General features: G+C 33.4%; 1 protein-coding gene across 1 annotated transcript; it reads right to left on the reverse strand.

Annotated features, from left to right (window-relative positions):
* Positions 1-13,271: 13,271 nt before the first annotated feature.
* RAD51AP2 (RAD51 associated protein 2) lies at positions 13,272-22,472 on the reverse strand. Its single transcript, XM_019746985.2, is given in 3 exon segments — positions 13,272-13,429; positions 18,793-18,876; positions 19,217-22,472. Coding segments are annotated over 3 exon segments (3,498 nt in total).
* Positions 22,473-24,083: the final 1,611 nt, after the last annotated feature.

Genomic DNA, 24,083 nt, shown 5'->3' on the forward strand with positions numbered 1-24,083 from the left:
ATAATGATGAAACAGAGGTCTCCCAATCAGTGATGGAGGGACATATTTGTCATACTAAAAATTTGGGGCTTATTCTTTTAGTGAGAAAATTGAATATATTAGTAGAAATCATGGATTCCTTCCTTATGGAAAATCCATTTAGTAATTTTGAAGATAAACTTTGGTGATTTTAATAACAAAGAAAACTGTTACAGTGGAGAAATCTACATACTACCTTGGAATTCTTTTACACCATTTCATTCCTCTTTACAGCTTTCAAACCATCCAGTAAACACATGCAGAAAAATCTGGTTGAAAATGACAAGTGAAAGATGTTTTATAAACTCCAGATGGAATTTGGTCTTTACTCAGATCAAATATGAAAAGACAGCCAGGCACCAGGTTGTATATATAACAAGTAAATTCTATGTGACTTCATGAATCGAAATTTCCTGCATTTATTTTACTAATTAGACCTTAGTGTGGAAGCTCAGCAGTTATGCTACTATGGGGAGAGGGGAGGGAAAGTGGAAGGAATGGTGGAAGGTTACCAGTATTTATTGAGAATTACAAGGTACGAGGCACAGTGCTAGATATTTTATATCCAATATCTCATTAAACCCAGCGAGCTTTTGACCTGAATATAACTAAGTTTCAGTAAGGTTCATTGCCTTGCCCAAGTCATTAGATGACCAAGAGTCAGTCATTGGATGACCAAGATTCAAAATCCAAAGTCTGTCTAACTTAAAAGTATTTGCTTTTTCCATACAGGTGATACGCACTTTTTTGCTCAACCAATCGCTCACTCACTAATTCCCATTTCACTCTTAATTTTTTATTTCCAATTTATTTTATCCAACTTTTAACCAAAACCCATCTCTCTTCTTCTATTTGTCCAGATATTTTTAATATCAATATTCACTGATTTTCTTCTCCATTTCCAAGTTATCTCACTTCCTGATTTATGAGGTATGACAATTAAGTTCACGAACTCATCCTAGAAAAAGCGCTACATACCTCATTAATGAATATCACTATAGTCACCTTCGAAGTACTCCCCTTGGGAAGCTATGCACTGATACCAGTGCCTAGTCCACCCTTCAAAGCAATTTTGGAACTCTTTTCCTGGAATGGCCATCAGAGCTGTCATCGTATTACACTTGATGTCCTGAATGTCATCAAAATGTCTTCCTTTCAATATTTCCTTTATTTTCAGGTAAAGAAAGAAGTCATTGGGGGCCAGATCAGGTGAGTAGGGAGGGTGTTCCAATACAGTTATTTGCTTACTGGCTAAAAACCCCTCATAGACAGTGCTGTGTGAGCTGGTGCATTGTCGTGATGCAAGAGCCATGAATTGGTGGCGAAAAGTTGAGGTCATCGAACCTTTTCACGCAGCCTTTTCAGCACTTCCAAATAGTAAACTTGGTTAAATATTTGTCCAGTTGGTACAATTTCATAATGAATAAGCCCTCTGATATCAAAAAAAGTTACAAACATCATTGCAACAACTTCACGAACTTAGTTGTCCGACCTCAAAACTACAAATATTTGTCACTCATAATGATGTGACCAAGAGCTAATGCCTACTAAATGCCTATGTAATATCAACAAAACTCTATGTGTCCTGCAGGCCATACCTTGTCCGGAAGAATTGTAATCTGAACTGGACAAAAGGAGTTCTAAAATACGTAGGGAGGAACGCTAGCTCCAGTGTGTATAGGCAATGTGTTGTGCCGAGTGGAAATTTTCCACTCTGAGCTCCTCGCAACCACATTTTAGGTTCTTATCTCTTTTCTTTGAAGAATACAGAACAAATTATAATTGGATTTGAAAAAGAAAAAAACTAAATGTTAGCTATCCTAACTTAATAAATACTTTGGTATTCTTGTGTCACTGAAAGCAGCAAACAAAATGCTCTGTATGGAAGCCAAAGAATTTTAAAAAGCTTTATAGGAAATGCATTCAAGGAGTGATTAGCTAAAGTCTTTGCAGCACTGTGATTTCATTTGACTGATCTATCAATAAACACTTGAGCAACAAAAGCAAATAAGTTTCCAGAGATTCTATTTCTCTTCATAATATTTTTCCTTCCTGGAATTTACATTTTCAAAGGATTTTCATGATCACCTACTATTGCCAAAAAGAAGAAATCAAGAATTCTAAAATGGACAAGCTATCCAAAAAAGAAAGATAAAATAGAAGATAAAATAAAATAAAACAAGAAAAAAAAAATACTTAGAAAAGAAGCGTTAACATGTCTTTCTTTTAGTGAATGAAGAGAAATTAATGAAAAACTTTAAAAGAAAAACGTGGCTGGCAAACAGAATAAAAATGAAAAATATCTATGAATAGCTAATTAATTTACAGAGAATAACATCTAAGACACTTTGCACAAATTCCTGGGTGACTCTGAGGGCATTAACTGTGTGTTTGCATTTCCTTAGCTATTCAAGCATCCAGCTTTAGTACAATGGCTTGAAACTCAAGGTAGAGCCATCCCCATAGAGTACACCACGCCAACTCCTATATCTCAGAACCCCTTTATCCTTCTGGGAAAACAAAAGAAAACATGGTGCCCCCAGGACAGATGTTTGTATTAAAGTCAGAGGCAAAACAGATTAAATCATATTATGAGAAGCCCTGAAGGTAAAGTATTATAAAATGTCCAGCAATGGTTCTATGTAAGAACATAGAAATCACATTCAGAAAATGTGCTGGCTCTGGTCATACTATGTCTCTTACCTGCATGTCTCTCAAAGAATACTGGAATCAGAGGACATTCCCTACAGCTCATAGCATATTTCAAACAACTTTACTGAAGTGTATAATTTTATAATTTGTACATGTTCACCCATTGTGAGTTTCAATGCTTCTCAATAACTCTGCCAAGTGGTACAACCGTGATCATAAGTCACTTTTACAACATTTTCATCCCCCTTATAAGATCCCTCATTCCCATTTAAACTTGTACCCTACCCCTAGGCCCAAACAACCACTAATCTACTTTCTGTCTCTCTAAATTTGCCTTTTCTGGACATGTCATATAAATGGAATCATACAATATGTAGTCTCTTGTGTCTGGATGCTTTCATTTTACATTATGTTTTGGTGGTTCATTCATGAAGCAGCATATGTCAGTAGTTTGTTTCTTTTTGTTACAAAATAGTACTCCATTATATGAATGTACCACATTTTATCTATCCATTCACAAGTTTGTGATCATTGAGATTGTTTCCAGGTTTTGGCTATAGAAATAATGCTATAAACATTCTCTCACAAGTCTTTGTGTGGACATGTTTTCATTTCTCTTGAGTAAATACCTAGAGTGGGATTGCTGGATTATATGGCAGTCTTATGTTTAAATTTTTAAGAAACTGCCAAACTGGCTGCACTTTCAAAGTGGCTGCACTATTTTGCATTCCCACTGGCAATGTATGAAGGTTCATTTTCCCACATCCTTACTAACATTTGTTATTGTCTGTCTTACTTATTATAGCCATTCAGGTGGGTGTGAAATGGTATCTCTTTGTGATTTGATTCACATTTCCTTAATAACTAATGATGTTGAGCAGCACACAGCATTTTGAAGTTGTAGTTTCCTTATTTTACAAATTTAGAGACTGACAGAGAAGTGAATTATCTAAGATGATTCAGAAATGTGGCAAAAATAGAATATACATTTTTGGCTTTTTATTTAATGCTTAGTTTTCTCTATGAAACAAAAAATATAACCATATTATAAAGAAAGTTTAGACTCCCTTCAATAGATTAAAACCTTCTCCAAAACAATAATCAAGGTTTGTATCTGTCACCACACTCAGTACAGTTTTCATGTAATCTTTATATTTATTTCCTCTTGCTGAGCAAAGAATCTAGCATGTTTGATGTACCATAAATATTTAAGTGAATAGATGCATGAATGAATGAATGTTAATAAATGTTAAAAGCACAATGTTTCTGAAGAAAAGCCAATAATGTTAGAAAGAACTTATACATAATATGTATGTGAAAGTATGTTATATTCCTTCAATCAACAGGTGAAGTGAGTAATTTCCTCTTACTCCCAAATTAAATGTGTGCTTGCCACTCCCACTCCCACTTACCAAGTGAAATCTTCCACCATCTCATATCAATAGCATTACTCATAAAATAGTCTTTCTTGCCACCAGTTTCCCCTAACTCCTGCTCATTGGTAAAATAAATATCTGAAGTCATTCCCCTGTTTTAATATGGCCTTTGTCTAGCCAGTATTCTTAAAATACAGTCCAAGTTATTTTACATGCCCCACAAGCCTTTGTCACATACTATGTGGGCCTTAAGGAGAAGAAAAGTAGCCTGGAAACAATGAGTGGGCCAGCACCACCAAGAAAACCTCTTTCTGAGGCAAGTTTTCAACCTAACTAACAGCATCCCTTAAACTTTCCGGAAATGTAATCCTGGATTTGCAAAGCCTTTCTAAGCCTGTTTAAAAATAAAAAAATAAAAAATACATAATTGCTTCTGTTTTGCTTGTTTGGGTGGCAGGCGTGAATACTTTCTAGCACAGCACAGCTCGCTCCCTGTCCCCCGGAACCAGTCATCCTATTGTCTGTCTGCAAAACCACCTCTATTGTCCCTTTCCCCCTTAGAACAGAACCAGCACTTTCATAGAAAATCTGTCCTGATCCAGCACCACGTGGATATGTCTGGTTTTTTCTCAGATAGGTAAGCTGAAGCTTAATGCTTTTCTGAGCTCACAGTTGCAGAAACCCTGCTGACGTTTTTGTTCCTGAGCAAAATAATCCAGATTCTAGGATGACTCACCCACTGTGTTCACATGCATTTTCACAAATATTACCATGGATTAATGCATCAACTCCCAGTTGGCATGAGTTTATAATTCATTAAGAGCAACTGCGAATTAGATTGAAACAGATCTGTCTATGCAGAACACCGTGCTCTTTCCAACTTCTGGAATATGTAAAACTACAGATAGGCCAAGGTAAACACCAAATAAAGTCGCAGTATATTTCTGCCTACTCATAATTTTTCAGATTTATTATATATGCCTTTAGATACCTCCAAATCCTTTTTTTTACAACACGTTTGATCAACAGTTTTGAGCTCTATTTAATGTGATGTTATTTTTCCCAGAGTCAATGGCCATTTTATGTCTTAAAATGATCTTCAGATTTTGTGAAATATTGAATAACACAGAGATTTGGTGAAAGTTTTTAACAACACTTCTTGTTAGGCAAACCTTATAGAAGTACAATTCTATGCATAAGTATATTTAAGTGTCATGTCAACTTGAGATATAGTCTTACATTTTTGTAGACATTCCAGATGGTAGAACACCTAAAAGTCTTTAAATAATTTTTTAAACTATGGCATAAACAGATTTGCTGGCATTCTAGAAACCCACGCATTTTATTAGCATATGCCTCCCTGTCATATTTTAGCATTCCCTAATAATAACCAAAACAGTTAGCCCATAAATAGCGTTGATAAGCTCAGCCAAACGATAATGTGGAAATAAATTATGGTGTGGTAACAAGAGCACTGAAAATGTGTCAGGACATACTGTTTCTAGTCTTGGCTTTAGCACTATGTGAACTTTAACAAATTCTCTCACCTTTCTGAGCCTTTATCTCCCTATCTCTTGGATGAGAAGTATCACCACAAGGGTTTCAGAAAGCAGAGTCTAGGAAAAATGCCTCCATGCAAGCAGTTTATTTGGGAAAAGATCCCAGAGAGCAGAAGTGAAGGACAAGAGGACTGAAACAGTTGATTAATTAAGATGCTATGCACTATGGATAGAAAATATCTCTATTTTTTGGGGGGGGAGGGATTTCTTCCTTCTACTTCTTATACGTAAGATTTAAGAAAAGAATTTGTTTTTATTTAACTTTTTAAATGTGTCTCCTGTGTCTCCCCAGTCAGGTTATCAGGCTCGTCAATGCAACCATGTTGTATATTCCCTGTGGATCCAGGAGTTTAGCCTGATGTCTTGCACACAATAGCTGTCGGTAAAAAGGAAAGGGGAAAAAAGGGAAGGAAAGAAGACAAGCAAAAAAAAGCAGGTGACAGTTATGAAGTTAGTGGGAAGAGCACTAGCCCTCATTTCAATTCAACAAGCATTTACTATGTGCCAAGTATTGTGTTAGGATCTGGTCTTACAATTGGCTTACTTGCAAAGATCACTCAATCTAAATATTAATTTCAGTTTCTGAAAATGGGGATAACAATGGATTAGTGAGAGGATTTAATGAGGCAAAATATAGAAAGCACGCTAAACTTCTTAAAATTATACAAATACACATAAGGATGATAATGATAAACCAGCTACCATTCTGCAAACAAGCATAATGGAAAGGAAATTAAGAAGAGTTTAAGAGATAAAGTTAAGTTTTCTGAGTTCTTATAATACAACACAAAGGATGAAAAGATATCCTAAAGCAAGATGTCTGAAATAAATATTCATCTTGCTTTTCTCAAATAATTATTGAGTACTGAGAGAGAAGGTAATTCAGAGATAAAAATTAAATCCTAACCATCAATGACCTCATAGTTTAGTCAGGGAGACAGTCCAGTAAAGTGTATAATATCAGTTGAGGGTAATAAATCTTATACTATTATGGAAGTATTGATCATGAGTTCCTTTTCAGTCCTAAAAGTTCTGATTCCAGTTTCCATCAAGAACATTATAAAAGTTGATGTGGAAGCAGTTGGTAGCTATCAGTATTTTAGAAAAGGAATATTATTTGGAAAAGGGAGAAAATGCCATAAAAGCAAAGAAAACCTTTGAAGAAACTGAATCAGCATAAAAAGAAGGAAAAAATAGAAAAACAGGAGGGAAGAAGGTGGATGGGGGTGAAGAAGGGAAGGAAGCTTGAGTAGTATGCCAAACTTTTGAATTACCCTCAGCATAGGTTTAGAGAGAGACCAAAGACGTATGAATCACTGGAAAATAAGAGCATCAATTATTTTTTATTGGGGCTATAATGTGTAAAGTACTAAAAATTAATTTGTTCTAAATTCTGGAATTCCGGTATACTGCTTGCTATCTTAGACGTCTCTTTTAGTCTTCTGATTTATTGAACACAAATCAAATTCTCAAAATTTAAAGGGACTTCAAAATAGAAAATAATTTTTCATTATACAGTAAGAAGAGAATTAAGTCCTTCAAAATATTTAAATCTATAATTCCCCATGATTTTATATGAAAATAATAAACAAAAAATATATAATTAACAAATTGATAAATCTCCAGTTAAACTAAATTATTCATCTTCATATGCTGTTCTGAGTAGAATTTCCTCTGCCTTACCTTAATCCATAATTATTAAAAATCTTAAGATTTAGCTTAAGTTCTGCATGTGTCATGTAAATCCTTCCTCACCAGCTGGAATCAATCTTTCAAATTTCTGCTCTTCCATAGCACTCAGATTGTTCACTCCATTCTGGATTATCTGTCAATGTTTTTCCCTTCAGTTAGATTAAAACTTCATATCTTGTGTATCTTTGTTAACGCCCACAGTATTTACCAAGTGTTTTGCGTAGTATATCAAAACCTCAAGGAATATTTATTCAACTGAATGATGTTTTATCTATTTTAATCTAACAAATTTTTATGTATTTTTTAATTTACCAATTTACAGTATTTTTCTATGCCTAAAAATTATGAATTATTTTATAAATTTCATTTCATTTCAAGTATAATCTCAGTTACTTTTATTATTCTATCCCAATTTAAAACTTTTCTCCTGGATGTACTGACTTTGTAAAACAAACAAACAAAAAACTGTTAAGCAAAGGAAATTTACATGCAAGTTCTAACAAATTCCTAAGCAGTAGTCAAAGACACATAGGAATATGTTAGCGATAGCTAAGAATTATACCACAAAATCAGTTTGAGTCAAAAACTAGAAAGAGTTGCAAAAGTGAGAGCTTTCTGCCTTCTGTTGTTAGGGATTTATGATGTTACTCTTGTGATAAAAAAGGAAAACTGAGCAAAACATACATTTTTAATTAAAGTTCAAAAGTGCTATATGCAACAGTGTGAATGTACTTAATGCCACTGAACTGTGTACCTAAAAATGATTAAAATGGTAAATTTGTATTATGTACATTTTACTGCAATAAAAAATGGCTGTATCTTTTTTTTAAATAATTTGTTTATAGTGAAAGGATTTCCATGGGACTTGGCACAGTATATCACACATGTTTAAATAAATTAGTCTAAACATGTATAATGATTTTATCGTGCATTAATAAAGTGTTCTGAAAAGTAAGTATTCAAAACATATAGTAAACTTCAAAGCATAAAAGTAAACATTTCTCAGCCCATGCTTCATAGCTAGGATCCCTTAAAGCAGGAGACCCTATTGGTAATCTTTTTATTTATACCTATAAGGGATGAGAAAGCTCTTTTTAAAAATATTAATAATAATAGCTATTAATTACATGCTTGCAATGTACCAGAATTTGCGCTAGACATTTCATGTATATTATCTCTAATGTTAACCCCATAAAAATCAATCAAATAATACCTACTCCACTCCCCAAGTGCCAAAATCACAAACATTACAGCTATTGAAACTTATTTGTTCCAGATGTGAAAAATAGGTCACATCCATACGATTGTGTTCAAAACAGACTTCAGAACATCCAAGCGCCCGTTCCTATGGCTCATCCCTATTATTGATATAAAATAAAATAATTTAAGAAACAGTTTCTTTCTCTTAAGCAGTTTCTTAACAGTGAGTTAGACAGGCCCAAACCATTTCATGGATAGGTTCCCTTAAAAGGATGGCTGCTGTATAGAAAGAATTATGAATAATATGATTTGAGTTTTATAAATAAGAGAATTTATGGAAATGAGGTCATTTGTTCAGTTCCAGACTTATGATATGCCCTCAATAAATGCTTGATGAGGGCATAAATAAATGAATGAATTAATGAGTTAGGAAACATCATACACTTTTTATTTAAGAAACATGAAAGATAAACAATAACTACCCTAATCTTTATTATTATTCTTTTTCATCATCCTTTAATGACAAAAGTTGCAAAAATACCTAAAAATTTTCATGTTCTTTGTTATTTATATTGTCTTTCCCTCTTGGTATTCCTTCTTTTATTTCCAATTAGTAACCCACAAGGTATTTCATTTGCAGAACAGCAGAGATTATTTTAGTGATTACAATAAGCCAAATGAAGAATCATCTGAAAGCCAAATGAGGCTACATGGCAAATTGAAGGTCATGAAGAAAGAGTCAGAATGAAATCTCAAATCTCCTAACTCTTCTTTTAGTTGTATAATGAGTTTTGCCTCTTAATTTTTGTTAACTAAATTTGACAAATATATATGCATATCCCAGTACCTGGCAAATAGCTAGACATTTACTGAGTCTAAATAAATACTTGATGGTTATTATCACTCATGTAGTCACAGAACTAAAATTACTAATAGTATTCTGATGTCCACGCAGCATATCATAGGACATTTATTATACAAGGTATCGCAAGGGTAACACATTAAAATATCCCCTTATATTGGTTAGTACTTTTGATTTCCATTTACTGGAAATTTTCCAAGCCTAGCATAGGATTTCACAGCACCTGCTTAATATTGACCATTTAGTCTATGGTGCATTTTGGGTCCTAAGTGCAGCTCTTGCTAACAAAATAGAAGATAAAACCTCCTTTGGAGCCATTTTATCATGGCTTAAAATGCTTCGAAATGCCTGTATTCAAAGGAAGCTTTTACCAATGTTGACAGGGAAGATCTTTTGAAGAATCCTTATTAGGAAAATCCATGAGAAAACTTTTCAGAAGTTGATAAGAGGACACAGCCATAATTTAAAATGAACTAGAATTATTGTCTTTTTCTCTAAAAGAAGATATAATGATGGAAGGTGAAGGCCTAAAACATTTGGGATTTAAGTCTTCTACTAGAAGATCCCTCACTAGAAAAGTTAAGATTATAGGAATCTTAATTGCATATTGTTAAGTGAAAAAAGCCAATCTGCAAATACATACTGTACGATTCCAACTATATGACATTCTGGAAAAGGCAAAACAATAAGTACAGTAAAAAGATCAGTGGTTGTCATGTTTTGGGGTAGGGAAGAGGGATGAATAGGTGTAGCATAGGGGATGTTTAGGGCACTGAAACTATTCTGTATGATACTGTAACAGGGGCTACGTGACGTTATGCCTTGGACAAAATTCAAAGAATGAATTCTAATATAAACTATGATCTTCAGTTAATAATGTCAGTATTGTTTTAACAATTGGAACGTGTACCACACTGATGCCAGATTACATATTCTCCAAAATTATAAAATCTATAAAATTATAGAAACATTATAATTACAGAGACTTTTTAGATCCTAAGTTTATTTTTTTGCCCATAGCCTGGATAGCTTTTGCCCATTTGCCAATAGCTTAATGACTATTTCTTCTGAATTTATAGCATGTGCCTGTGTTTTAAAGGAAAAAAAATGAAATAGGAATATTTGGCAAGGATAGTTTCAAACTATGATATATTTTACAACAAAGTGGATAAAATACAATTTGGAACCCTACTGATATCTTTATATTCTAGTCCCTTAAGCTCAAAAGATAACTTTGAGTACTAGAAACTCTGCCAGAAATTATTTGTCTGTGTAAATGTGTAATGTTTATACTTCCCAAAATGATGGCTGACATTATAAATATTCTTTTATGTGACAAATTAGATGGAGCTGAAGACCAACTTCACTACATATTTTGATTTCCATTTTGCTTAACTAAATAAGGTGAAACAGATAATATTAACTCAAAGGTTTGCATACTTAAGGTACTATCAATATAACTTTTTCAAGTTGATTTAATATCAGGCTCTGCTTCTCATCTCATGCTCGCTGTTATGCATCCAAAAGTTTGTTACTTTAAACTGAAGTAACACAGAGATTCATTCTAAGGTTGAATAAAAGCAAGTATTTTTTGAAGTGACTTTTCATCCTTTGAATATTTTTCTTCTGATCTGAAAGACTTCAACTTTCACATTTTGAGAACAAAGTTACAAAGACTAAGGTGGAGGAAGGATGGGTTTCAATTTCAAATGTATTCTACCACATCCCCCAATGCAGCCTCTCCAAATCTGGCTATGAAGACACAAAAACATAAGACCTACAATGTTACCTCCCTCCTGGCCTCCAATTTTCTAATTCCAGAAACAAGAACTCTATAGACCTAGGCAGGGAGGTCACGTCTGTTTGTGTGTATACATGTGTGTTAGGGTAAGAGGTACTGGGGGAAGGGGTGCTTGAGTAATGACACTAACAGGAACAAGTTTTACATTGGGGGAGGTGTAAAATTTCCCAACATTTTTACAAAGAAAGCTTTATAGATGGAAGCAGTAATGGGGTAGTGGCATGGAAAACCACTGTAAGCAGTACTGTATGAGCTAGGAGTTTAAATTTACCACAAAGTTCAGAGTATGAAAGAACCAGTAGTCGTTGTAAGTTGATATGGTATTTGTTATGAGAAAAGATGACAGCATCTATAAAGCTTCCTAAAGATTATGGATAAGACATGAAGTACATAAATTTGCCCTCAAGAAATAGATATGAGAACAGAATAAAATATTCACACACAGCAACATAGAGCAGGAAAAAAGACCACGGTTTATGAAGACAAAGCTTGATTGTGATGAGATTTGCCTTGTATAAAGATACAAGAAAATTACAGCATGGGGTTTATAATAATAATAAAAAGAAGGAAGAGGAATATGAGGACCATTGCAGAAAAAAAAGTAAAAGGCATATCTTCATAAAATGCAAAGGAATAGGTATATTCCTGAAAATAATTGAATTCAGGATCCAGGGGAAAAAATTTCAAGAAAAAGTAAAAACATTCTAAAAACTTATTGAGTAGATACTATGTATCAGTGAACTATCATTCATTGTTGAGTAGTTACTATATATCAGAGATATTATAAATATTGGCTCATTTAATCTTCACAATGATCCCATGAGATATTATCCCCTTTAGATATGAGGACTTGCCCAAGGTCATAAAGATATTAAGAATTCACAAAGACATAGCAATTATGAGCAAATATAGAAATTTATTCATTCATTTACTCAAATAATATTTTATGGGTACACAAGGAGCAGGAACTATTCTGGGATATTAGTGGGGGGAGTGAAAAGAATCCTGCCTTCAAGGATTTGCATTCTTTCTTGCAAGGTGCAAATAATAGTGTGAAAAGGTGATGAGTTCTGGGAAGGGTGAAGGGAGGAATGAAATTAGAATGGGATGTTGAAGTTACAAAATACGTGGGAAGAGATGGAAATTAATAAGTAGAGATGATTTTGAGATGGTTTTTAGTGTGTCTGAGAATCTTGGCTTATAATAGGATAATTTGATCCAATCACTTTTACATTGTTAATTGATACATTCAGTCTTCCTTTTATTACATGCTTTCTGTTTTTCATGTTTTCTTGATGCTTCCTTCTTTCCTTAGTTTTTGCCAAGTATCCCATTTTATTCTTATTTCTCTGTCTAGTATTTTGAAAAGTATTATTCTACTGATGGTTGCCTTTAAATCACGTATATCTTATATTTCTCTTCCAATCTCAAGCATAGAAAGTAAACTCTATAAGGCAAGGTCTCATACATGACTTCTGTATTCTATCACTGAGCCTAACACGATAGTACAAGTATTAAAATATATTTGTTCTAAGAGTAAATAAATAGTAAATATTGACTACATGATCACAATTCTACTCTGGGGCCAAAAATAGACTGTGGGGGTGGGGGGTAGAAACTATAAAGTGAATGCAAAGAAAAGTGGGAAAGAATGGTACAGAAGAGAGGGCCTCTATCCTAATCCTGATACTAACTTTGTGATCTTGAAAAACTTACCCATCCTCTATTTTTTTTCCCCTTGAAAAATAGGGCAAGTAGGTTAGAATAGTGATTCATTACCTGAAGAGTTATGGGATCCTTTTGAGAAACTTATAAAAGCTATCAATCTTTTCCACAAAAGCATTTTATATATATATAAAATGAAAACTAAACTGCCAAGTTTTTTTACATCGCAAAAACCTTTAATGTACATATTGTTAATATGACATGAAAACATCAATAAAATATTATATAATGTTTAAATGTAATTAGATAATTCACACACACACACACACACACACACCCCTTCTCCATACTTTATAATAAAGAAAGCTCAAAACTCCCAAGCTAGAAGAAAGCATTTATCCAAAGAAATAAACAAAAGATTAACAGATATAACATGTTTTGAAATATTAAAGTCCAATATCTTCTTTTAACTTCTCGTAACATATTTATTTTAGATAGGGATGAAGTTGTTTCAGCTTAGCTTTTCTTGACAAACCAATTCTGATTGGTCGACTGCATGTCTTAAGAGGTAGTACTCTTGAAATTCCATGTGAAAAATTACTACCTAAAGATATAAGACAATAATAGGAACTAAGACAGTAAAAATTACTCATAGTTTCTAATCTTAAAAAGTTTTTGCTAACTTCTAATTGTACTAGGAACCCTTACTGAGTCACTGAGCTAAGTGTTTTACATTAATCAGTTTACTTAATCCTATCTCCAATTTTAAAATGTGGACACCTCAGCACATAAGTTAAATAACTTACCCTCTATAAAATAGCAACCAAATAAAATCAGCATTCCAGTCAGGCAATCTGACTTAACAACAACAACAAAACTACATAGGTTTTAAAGTTGACTTGATATAGTGTATCTAAAGACCATGTCATTTTCTACTAGAAGCTAAACACTAGGCTATAGTGTTAATAATTAGCTTGGCTTCTGGTAGAGATTATTATTAAAAATAGAGCACAAATGTGTTTCATTTCTTATGTATCAATGGGGGGGCGCTGATTTTGAAGTTTTATATAATATCACACTATCATTCTCAAAATATTTCATGGAGGTATGTCTGTTACTAAATCAGTTAACCAGGCAAATAGTGTCACCTACACTTCATAATGAAGCACAAAAATACCTCTAACTTTGACAGTGTTTTTTTTTTTAATAAACAGTGAGATATAAATGTGCAGATAAAAATGTATCAAGCTTTCATGCATTAGTATGACCTTAATGGAAAAGCCTATTATACTAAAAATAGTGTAATCAAGCTAACCTTAAATCTGACAAAAGGTAAACAGTATGATTTCTAAGTTGAAGCAAACGAATGTGTGTGTGTATCCATGTTTACAAAAGGGAAATAAAACACAGATTTTAACTATATGTAAATAGGGAGAAAACAACACAAAACAGCTATAAATTAGTTTATGATACTTTACGTAACATTAAAATTATAGTTACTTACAAAAAATAAATGAAAAATTTATTGCTAGATTTTTTTTTCATTTTTTAAACAAAAGGAGATTGTCCAAATAAAACAAAATTGTTTGAATCATGTCTGATTTGGTTATAAATTAGATAATTTCAGCAATTTTTGCTAAGTGTACTTCATCATGAGATTACTATTTCAGAACAAAGCCATAATTATCTATTTTGTTACTTTTTCAAAGTATAGCTTTCCTTTTTCATATTCTAACATGACAGATACATCTGGTAATTTCCCATTGGTGGGAAATCACTGAACCAATTTGTATCAACAGCAGGCCTTTTGCAAAGCATATGCCCTTAAACAATCATTAACTTGTGATTGTGAAGATGTGCATCTTTGTCTCCTTGGATTTCCCACCTTTTTATTAAATAAATTATGATCCCTTTTATTATTGCTATACTCTGGATTAATGTATTGCTTTGTATCATTTAATGATTCACAATATTCAAGCACATTACCAGAAATTTCTCATTTTAAAAATCAGTGTTTAAAAATATGTCATGAAATTAATTAGTTGTCTTTTAGAAATAATACTTACTCAATTGTTTCCTAAATCCTTGCAACTCAAAGTGTAGTCCACAGACTAGCAGCATCTACATTTGTGGGAGCTTGTTAGGAATGCAGAATCTTAGGGCGTACTCCATGATAGAATCATTTAACAAGATGCCCAAGTCATTCACATATACTTTAAAGTTAGGGGAGCATTGAGGCTAAATGACATGTGAAGCACTTGGCACAATGGCTGGGTGCATGGAACACATGCTCAAAATAATTTCAAAACACTTGCCTTCTCCACACCACAGAGAGAAGAGATAGAAGCAAAGACTGACAGGATGTACTGGAGACATAGGTAGTAGAAACTCTAATTGGAGTCACCACAATGAGAAGTGGGTAAGTAGCAAAAATATTTCAGCACATAAAGACAGTCTATTCAATAAATGGTACTGGGAAAACTGGACAGATACATACAAAAAAATAAAAATAAAACTGGACCACCTTGTTACTCCATATACTAGAATAAACTCAAAATGGATTAAAGACTTAAACCTGAAACCATAAAACTCTTAGAAAAAAATATAGGAAGTAAATTCTCAGACATTACCCTTAGTAGTATTTTTACTAATATATATCCTCAGGCAAGGGGAACCAAAGAAAAAATGAACAAATGGAACTACATCAAATTAAAAAGTTTTCACACAGCAAAGGAGACCATCAACAAAACAAAAAGACATCCTACTGAATGGGAGAAGATATTTGCCAATAATACATCTGACAATGGGTTAATATCCAAAACTTATTAAAAAAAAAAAAAAAAGCTCATACAATTCAACACCAAAACCCCCCACAAACAATCCAATTAAAAAATGGGCAGCAGACCTGAATAGACCTGAATTTCTTCAAAGAGGACATACACATGGCCAACAGACATATAAAAAGATGCCCAATGTCACTAATCATCAGAGAAATGAAAATAAAAACCACAATGAGATCCCACCTCACTCCTGTCAGAATGGCCATCATCAATAAATCAACAGACAATAAGTGTTGGAGAGGATGTGCAGAAAAGGGAACCCTCGTGCACTGTTGGTGAAAATGCAAATTGGTGCAGCCACTATGGAAAACAGCACAGGGGTTCCTCAAAAAGTTAAAGATAGAACTACTTTATGACCCAACAATTCTACTCCTGGGTATTTATTCAAAGAAATCCAAAACATGAATTTGAAAAAATATATGCACCCTTATGTTTACTGCAGTTCTACTCACAATAGCCAAAATATGGAAACAACCGAAATTCCCATCAATAGACGATTGGATAAAGAAATTGTGGTACATTTATACAATGGCGTATTACTCTGCCATAAAAGAGAACTGAAATCTTGCCATTTGCAACAACATGGATAGACATAGAGAATTTTATATTAAGTGAAACAAGTCAGACTGAGAAAGACAAATACCATATGATTTCACTTAGATGTGGAATCTAAAGAACAGAATAAATGAACAACAAATCAGGAATGGACTCAGACACAGAGAACAAAACTTACGGTTGCTGAATGGAAAGGGGGTCGGTAGATGGGTAAGAAAGGTGAAGGGATTAGGAAGCACAAATTGGTAGTTACATAAATCATGGGGATATGAAGTGTAGTGAGGGGAATATAGTCAAAAATATTGTAAAACTGTGCATGGTATATATATTTATATATTCAAGGGATGTGAAGTACTAAATAGATAATCTAATCAATGGTTTTGTAATAGCTATCTATGGTGTCAGATGGGTAGCAGACTTGTTGAGGTTATTACTTTGTGAGGGGTGTAAATGTCTAGTCATTATGTTGTTTTGAATACCTGAAATTAATAATAAAGAAAAAAGATAAAAAGAAGAAATACAAATTGGTAGTTACAAAATAGTAACAGGGATGTAAAGTACAGTACGGGGAATATAGTCAACAATATTATAAAAACTATATATAGTGTCAGATGGGTACTAGACTTATTGGATCACTTCATAAATGATATCAATGTCTAACCACTACTCTATAACACCTGAATCTGATATAAAATAATATTGAATGTCAACTATAATTTTAAAAAACAGTCATGGAGATATAAAGTACAGCATAGGGAATATAGTCAACAATATTGTAATAATTATATACAGTGTCAGATGGATAATAGAGTCATTGGGGTTTTCACTTTGTGAGGTATATAAATGTCTAATCCTTATGTTGTTTTGTACACCTGATACTAATTTAAAAAATATTTCAGCACAATCAGGAGTTTCCCAATGCCTTTAAAATCACACTGCATAAATAGGTATCCATCCCTCCTAAGCAGTTAGTTCATTCTTATCCCCACTTCCCAGTATCTCTCAACTCTTCCTTCACACTATGGACATTAACAAGCTTCAGGAAAATATCTCATTTTTGTGTACTTTGAAAGTGAATCCAAGACAACTATCCTAATGTAATATTAAATAATTCTGGCTGAGCTCACACATTATTTTTCGTATTTTATGACAACAAAGTACTTTTCATTTTGAAGGCACAATACAGTATTATGGGTTCATATATTTCCAACAAATGTAACATTGTTTTTCCAATTTGTGCACATAATTAATCTTGCTCATATGAGTATATCTATTTCAGGATCACAATTATAATCATGATGATAAATATGGGTGCATGTTCCCTAATCTTTCTCCATTCTAAAATAAAATAAACCCAATTCCTTCCTTTCTTTCTGTCCTAGAAAAAAACAACTCCTATCTTTTCCAGGCTAATTGTGCCACCCTGCTTTAATCTCATGGAGTATTGTTCCCTCATTTATTCCCATTATTCAGGCGAGAAGAGATTACCTGTGGCCTTTTGATCTACCAGGACTTGGATTAATTTTTAAGATTTTTCATTGTAAGCTAAGAAAAGAGGAAATGATGCAGTTCTGAAGTGACTAAATAAAGGTATCAGAGACAGCATTCTACTGATGAGAAGCCAGGAAAATGTTTTGAGAGATGATGTATGACTGAAGATGTTTCGGTAACTATATTTCACCTACATCATTATTCTTTCTAGATCTAGTCTTGTTGTTTAATACCAGCAATTTCTGACCAAATGAAAATTTAGTCTTTTAGCAAACAGTTCCCTAGGGTCTGTCCTTCCCCTGCCTCATCCCCATTGGTACTATACATTAGAATATATGTTAGACTTGATGTGCTTTACTCTGATATTGGAGAGATATCCTCTTAGGCAAAGGATAAGGTTAGTTGTTTAACTTTTCTTTAGTTTTATTTGTTAAATAGTAATCAAAAGTTTAAATGCCATAGTCATAAATCATGTTAATATACCTAAATGATACTAAATTTTATAAATTACTAAATGTCCATATAAAGAGTCTCATAATAAAGGCTGGAGAACTTTGATAATAATTATATAATTAGGAGTAATATCTCATCAATGGAAATCCAACTTAACTAATTGCCTTTTTTGGTTTTGCCAATTAATGTTACATACATTAGATGTATACCAGGGGTGCCAAAAAAATGTATACATATGACTTGTATTTATCTTTTGTTATCGGTATATATTGAGTATTACAATTTTAATAGAGTTTTTTCCGTTCTTAAAATGTGCATCTTCTGTATATAAGACATGTATAACACCTTTCTTATCACACAATTATTGCAATGCAACCCTGCAAATACTTAAACACAGTTTTGAAGAGCATATTTACCAATAATATTATATATCTAATATTCTAAAATAGCATTTTAATTTTTAGCCAGTTTTTAACTATTAGAATTTGCATCAGTAAATTGTTGTTTACAAAAGTATTAAACTTTGTATTTGTTTTCTAACAATCTAAGTATATTTTCCTCATGTTAAAAATACAAGAATGCAATAATCATCTTAGAAGGTGTTCTAGAAAATAACCAAAAATCTTACCTCCCTTCAGGAAATAATTAGATTTTTCTTCCTTAAATTCATCAGAGAAAAAAGCAGGTCTTTTAGGTGAAGGTTTCTCACAATCTGAAAATAAAGATCAATATGTTATAACAAAAAGTAGCTTTTATATAAAATGTTTATACCATAAACAAATTACTATTTCAGAAATATTTCCTTCCATTGGCTCCTAATATTTAGATAGATGAAGCTCCTTTTAAAAATTTTATCACTTGTTATCTTGAAGTTCAGTATATTATTTAATGTTTGAACAGCCCTTCATAGGAAAATAATATGCATCAATAAACATTGCCTTACACTTTATCTTCTTTTTGCCAAAATTGTATATTTGGCCTATACAGGAAAGAAAAAAGCAGCAACTGTTTTTCTGTCATGGGAAAAAAACATTTTAAAACTACTTTCATACCTTCCTCAGATGTAGAATAGAGTAATTCTTCCTCTGATGTTCTTGGGTAGCAACATTCATTAGGAAATTCCTGTTCTTTATTTTTGGGTACTGTTTTCCATTTAAATAAACTTTGGTGTCTTGTATGCATATTAGGAACTGCTATAGTATCACAGAGCAAAGAAGATGCACATATTTTGTTGGCTGTACCCATTTTCAAATCTTTTTTAATCTCCATTTTTACCTCCTCAACACCATTATTTTCTCCAGAGTAATTTCCTTGCCCATTGTTTGTTTCCATGACACTTAGAATTTCATTTTCCTTACTAATTTCGTGAAACATACGAAGTTCTTCAAGTACTAAATCAAATTTACTCTTCATCTCAAAATCTTTGGCTATTGTCAGAGCTTCTGTTGATAAACACTTGGCAGTTAAGTCCTGAAAACATTCATTGTTCCCTATGCTCAGATCCGTTTCAAATTGATAGTTAACACATTCTGTAAAGTCATTCTTTGGATGAAAATGCTTTAAATTAGCTGACTCACTTTCTTGCAAAATACTCTCATCTTTATTTCTGTCAGCTAGATTATTTTGATTAACATATTTAGTTTTTTCCACATTTACTTTCTTACTCATTAAGGAAACTGGTTGCACAGAAAACATGCCATCCATTAAATAAAAACTATTTTTCTCTTCCTTTCTTATCTTAACATCTTTATGAACTTGGCAATTGCTTGTTAAACTTTGTGCTGTAGCTTTTTCTTCCTCCTTCAAAATTAAGTCATGTTTCTTTCCTTCCATTTCACTTTTCAGCAAACTCTCAAAATTGAGCACCTGAGTTATGATTGTGGAATTGGTTGGTTTACTATGTTTTGTGCTGTGGCTTGTCAGCATGGCTTGTTGCCTAATATTGAAGAAATCTTCAAATATGTACTTAAAATTAAAGCTACTGATCTTTTTATGCTCTGGTTTTCTTTCTGTATCTAAATCTTGGTTGTGAATATTGATTTCATAAAATTTTTCATTAATATATTCAAAGCTGTTGTGTGTGAATTCAGGAAGAGACTTAGCATGTGTTTTAATTGTATTAGTACTACAGTGGTCCCAATTTTCCATATTCATGACTTGGTCAGGACAATTCTTACTCTTGCAACTAATTTCTTTTGTCAAAGAAATTTTGTCCATGTTATCACAGTCCATTGAAAGAGGAATTTTTCCATATATTTCAAAAATTGGAAAATGTATATTTTTAGTTGTCATACCAAAGGAATTGATGGGGTTTTTCTTAGACTCTTCAAAAACTTGTTCAGTTTTAAAAAGCTTTCTTTTCTCTAACATAGGTTTTAGATTATATTTTAATAGTTTTGAAAAAGTTAAAGTCCTTTCTAGATATACAATATGATTTTTCACCACTATCCATTTGAAAATGCATCCCTCTTCTAATTTAGAATCATTTTCAATTCTGGGTAAAAAGTCAAAGTTATTGAGCAAAGAAGTTATGTTGGTTTTCAATATGATATTTAGAGGTTTTGAAACATTGGTTTGTAAATATATGCTTAAAATATTAGTCTCTCTATTGACATTCATAGTCCTTGTTATTATATTTTGAACATCAATTTGCTTTATACACTTCAAAATTTCATACCAATTTAAAATATTATCTTTTTCATTTCCTAAAATACTTTCACAGAAGCAAAAACTTTCTGTAATGAAACTCTCAAACATGTGGCTTAAATAAAAGCCTTTTTGTGTAGTATAATATTTCAACTGTAGCATATTATTGTTTTCTCCTTCAGCATTTAACCAAAAACAATTTATTAAAGCTTTTTGGTGACTCAGTATTCCTATCATGAAAAGCTTTGATTGTTCTTCATGTGTGTTCATGGCTTTTGTATTATAATAACCTACTTTGCTGAAAAGATCTATTTCTAGTAAGCATAGCAAATTCAAGTTTTCTCCAGTTTTTTTCATATTTTCACATTTAGTTTTGTAATTATCCATAATCCAACTATTTTCTCTCTTTTTTCTCAAAATTTGTCTAATATTACAGTCCCAGCTTTGAGATTTTTCTAATCTGGTATATATGTAACTGCCCAGGCATGTTTTTGCTTCTTCCCAATTTGCATTTTGTAGTTTTATAGTAAAATTCTTTTCAGAGTCTCTTACATCAGACTCAATACTACTGTGGTTATAGTAGTGTAAACTGATAAGGTCTTTTTTTCTCACACAGATACTTTGCTTGCTGAGTGACTGGTGGTTACTTTCATAACATTCAGAAAAAATATTTTCTGCATCCACAAATTTTTTATCATCCTTTAACTTTTGCTTCTTAACATACAGTCTATTTTGGGACCAGTAAATGTTTGTGAAATCCCTAACATATGTCTCATCATTGTCACTCTTTTTCTTTGCTATTTCCTTTAAATAGACAGGGCACATTTTGTTATTTAAATCAGTTGGAAACTCAGGGATACTTATTGTGCTGCTAGCTCTTAAATAGTTAGGTGTGGCAATTTCCTTGCTGGGCTTGTTTTGAGATTTTGGTATTTTTAGCGTAGATACTGAAAAGGTGTTATTTTCTTTCATATTTGATGGCATGACGGGGTCAGCTTTACATATGTTTTTAATTTCATGAAATGTTGATTCAGTTTCCTTGTAAAAGGTAACACCCAAAAATAGATTTTCTGTCTGTTTTATAGAACTATTGTCTTGCTGACTATTGTCTCTTCCTTGGTCTAGATATCGTTTTCCATCCTCCTTTTTAACTCGCTGTGTATCGTGTGCAGAGGCGTTGGGCAGAAGCTGACCAACCTCTGCTTGGGCTCTATCACTGCAGTGCACACTGAAAACCTCCCTGACATTCAGTCCTGGTTCCGAAGAACTTCTGGAAGCCCTCAAATCAGAATCAAAACTTTGTGAGGGGGAAGACTGCACACAACTCTTCATCTCATATTTGCTATGTTGGCATCTCAGATTACATATCTGCATCTCACTGGCTGATTTCTCCACACGCAAGTCTGTGGAATTCTCGAAAATCACGTTCCCTGAAACAAGGAGCGCCTTGAAAGGTCTAGGCGACAACTCCCAGACTTTTTCCTCCTCAGACAAGCGTGGCACCAAAGGCAGCCTCCATTTCGCCTCAGAGACACCGCCAGGCACCTCAAGACGGAGCCGCTTACTACTGGGGGGCTGGGTATCAGGGTCCTCAGCAGGCAGTAAAGGGGAGACTGGCTCCCTGAGCTTGGCAGCCAGCCGCTTGGGGTGCGTGAGCGACATGACAGAGAACTGAGAGGATCTGTCCGAGGTTCTGTCAAGCTCCAGTCTCTTAGCCCAAGCGAAGAGGCACCGCCCACATCCCCATACCCGCCCCGCTCACGCCCCTGACACGCCCCTTAGGGCCTGCATTCAGCTAAGCTTCAGTACTAGCCCCGCCCTGACCACGCCCCCACACCGCCCCAGTCTCAGCCCCGCCCCGGTCCTGCCCCCATCCCACCCACCCTCGCGAGCTCCGGGTTCTCTCCCGCCAAGCACACACTCCCAGCGGCCGTTACGTTGTCTATTTTTAGCACCTCTGGCTAATGCCAGGACTGTAGCTGTTCTAAAGATCTTTCTGCTCTCTGTCAGAATTAAGAAGGAACGATAGAATGTCAATTAGTTTTTTTTAATTTGTGAACAGAAACAGCTTTATTTTTAAAATTCTAAAATTCTATGTTTTCCTCAGAAGTGACTTCTCCACAGTTGCTCTAGAGCGTCTAGTCCAGTAAAATCTTGTAGTTCTGCAAGCACCAGACCAAATTTCTCTGTGTGCGGATGAACTTTAAAATGCTCTTAATCATCCCAGTGGCATTTGAAATCAGATTTCCATTTCACTAATAAAGTGTGTTTTGGGGAAAAAGGTCACTGGTACTGAACAATCTTTCCCGAAACAATATTTCAGGAAAAAGAGTGTGGAAATTATTATTACTCTTCACTAAGACTATAGAGAAATAGTTTCCACACACACTGTGGGGTTTCTTTCCCCGACATTGAAGATTAAAAAAAGATAAAAATTATATGTTTCAGCTATTCCATTTATTGTAAGCATAAATAATAATACAGTTCTGACTCATACCTAATAAACTTTGTAAATGTTACTTTTCCTCTGCTTTGAGAATAATTTATTATTACCTGTCAATTTTGATTTTTGTGAATTCCATACTCAAAAAGAAAAGTGATTTTCAAAATGTGTATTATTATTACACACATGTTTACTAAAAAACATGTAATTACTGCTTAGTAATCAAATACCTCTATCCCCTCGATGATTGTTTCAAAGTTGTTAAGTTTGAATAAAAAATGAATAAAAATGAATAAGAACTACAATAATGTGCAACAGTAATCCTAATTTCAGAACCCATGGGAGCATACATGGCAAGATATGACTGAAATACTACTTTAGGCAATAAGATGTTCATAAGCCTCCTATCTTGTAAATACTCTTAGATATATTGAGACTCTAATTCTTGGGACTTGCTATTAGTTTATCTTTTAAATTCCTCCTGTGAGATGTTTGCTTAAATTTGTAGTATAAGCACTTCATCAACACTATAAGAATGTGGCAGTGGTTCAGAGTATATATCAATGAGTTCTCAAAGTGCTACTTCTCTATATCTTAAATTCCATTGCTTTTTTATCCCAGATTTCCACAATTCTACATTCCATTCTAATGCAGTCTGTTCTATGCTTGTGACCAGCCGTAAGAACTGACTTGCTTAGCTAAGGTAGTTGTAATTGGTGCCCTAACATGATATTAAGAACAAGTTTTCTACCTGCAAAGTAAACACTATAACTTTGTGATTTTAGATTGATTTGTAACTTGGTGTTTAATTGTCTCTTCATCTTGCCAGT

Source organism: Rhinolophus sinicus, linkage group LG05, assembly GCF_036562045.2.
Source record: "Rhinolophus sinicus isolate RSC01 linkage group LG05, ASM3656204v1, whole genome shotgun sequence".
In the NCBI taxonomy this organism is placed as follows: Eukaryota; Metazoa; Chordata; class Mammalia; order Chiroptera; family Rhinolophidae; genus Rhinolophus; species Rhinolophus sinicus.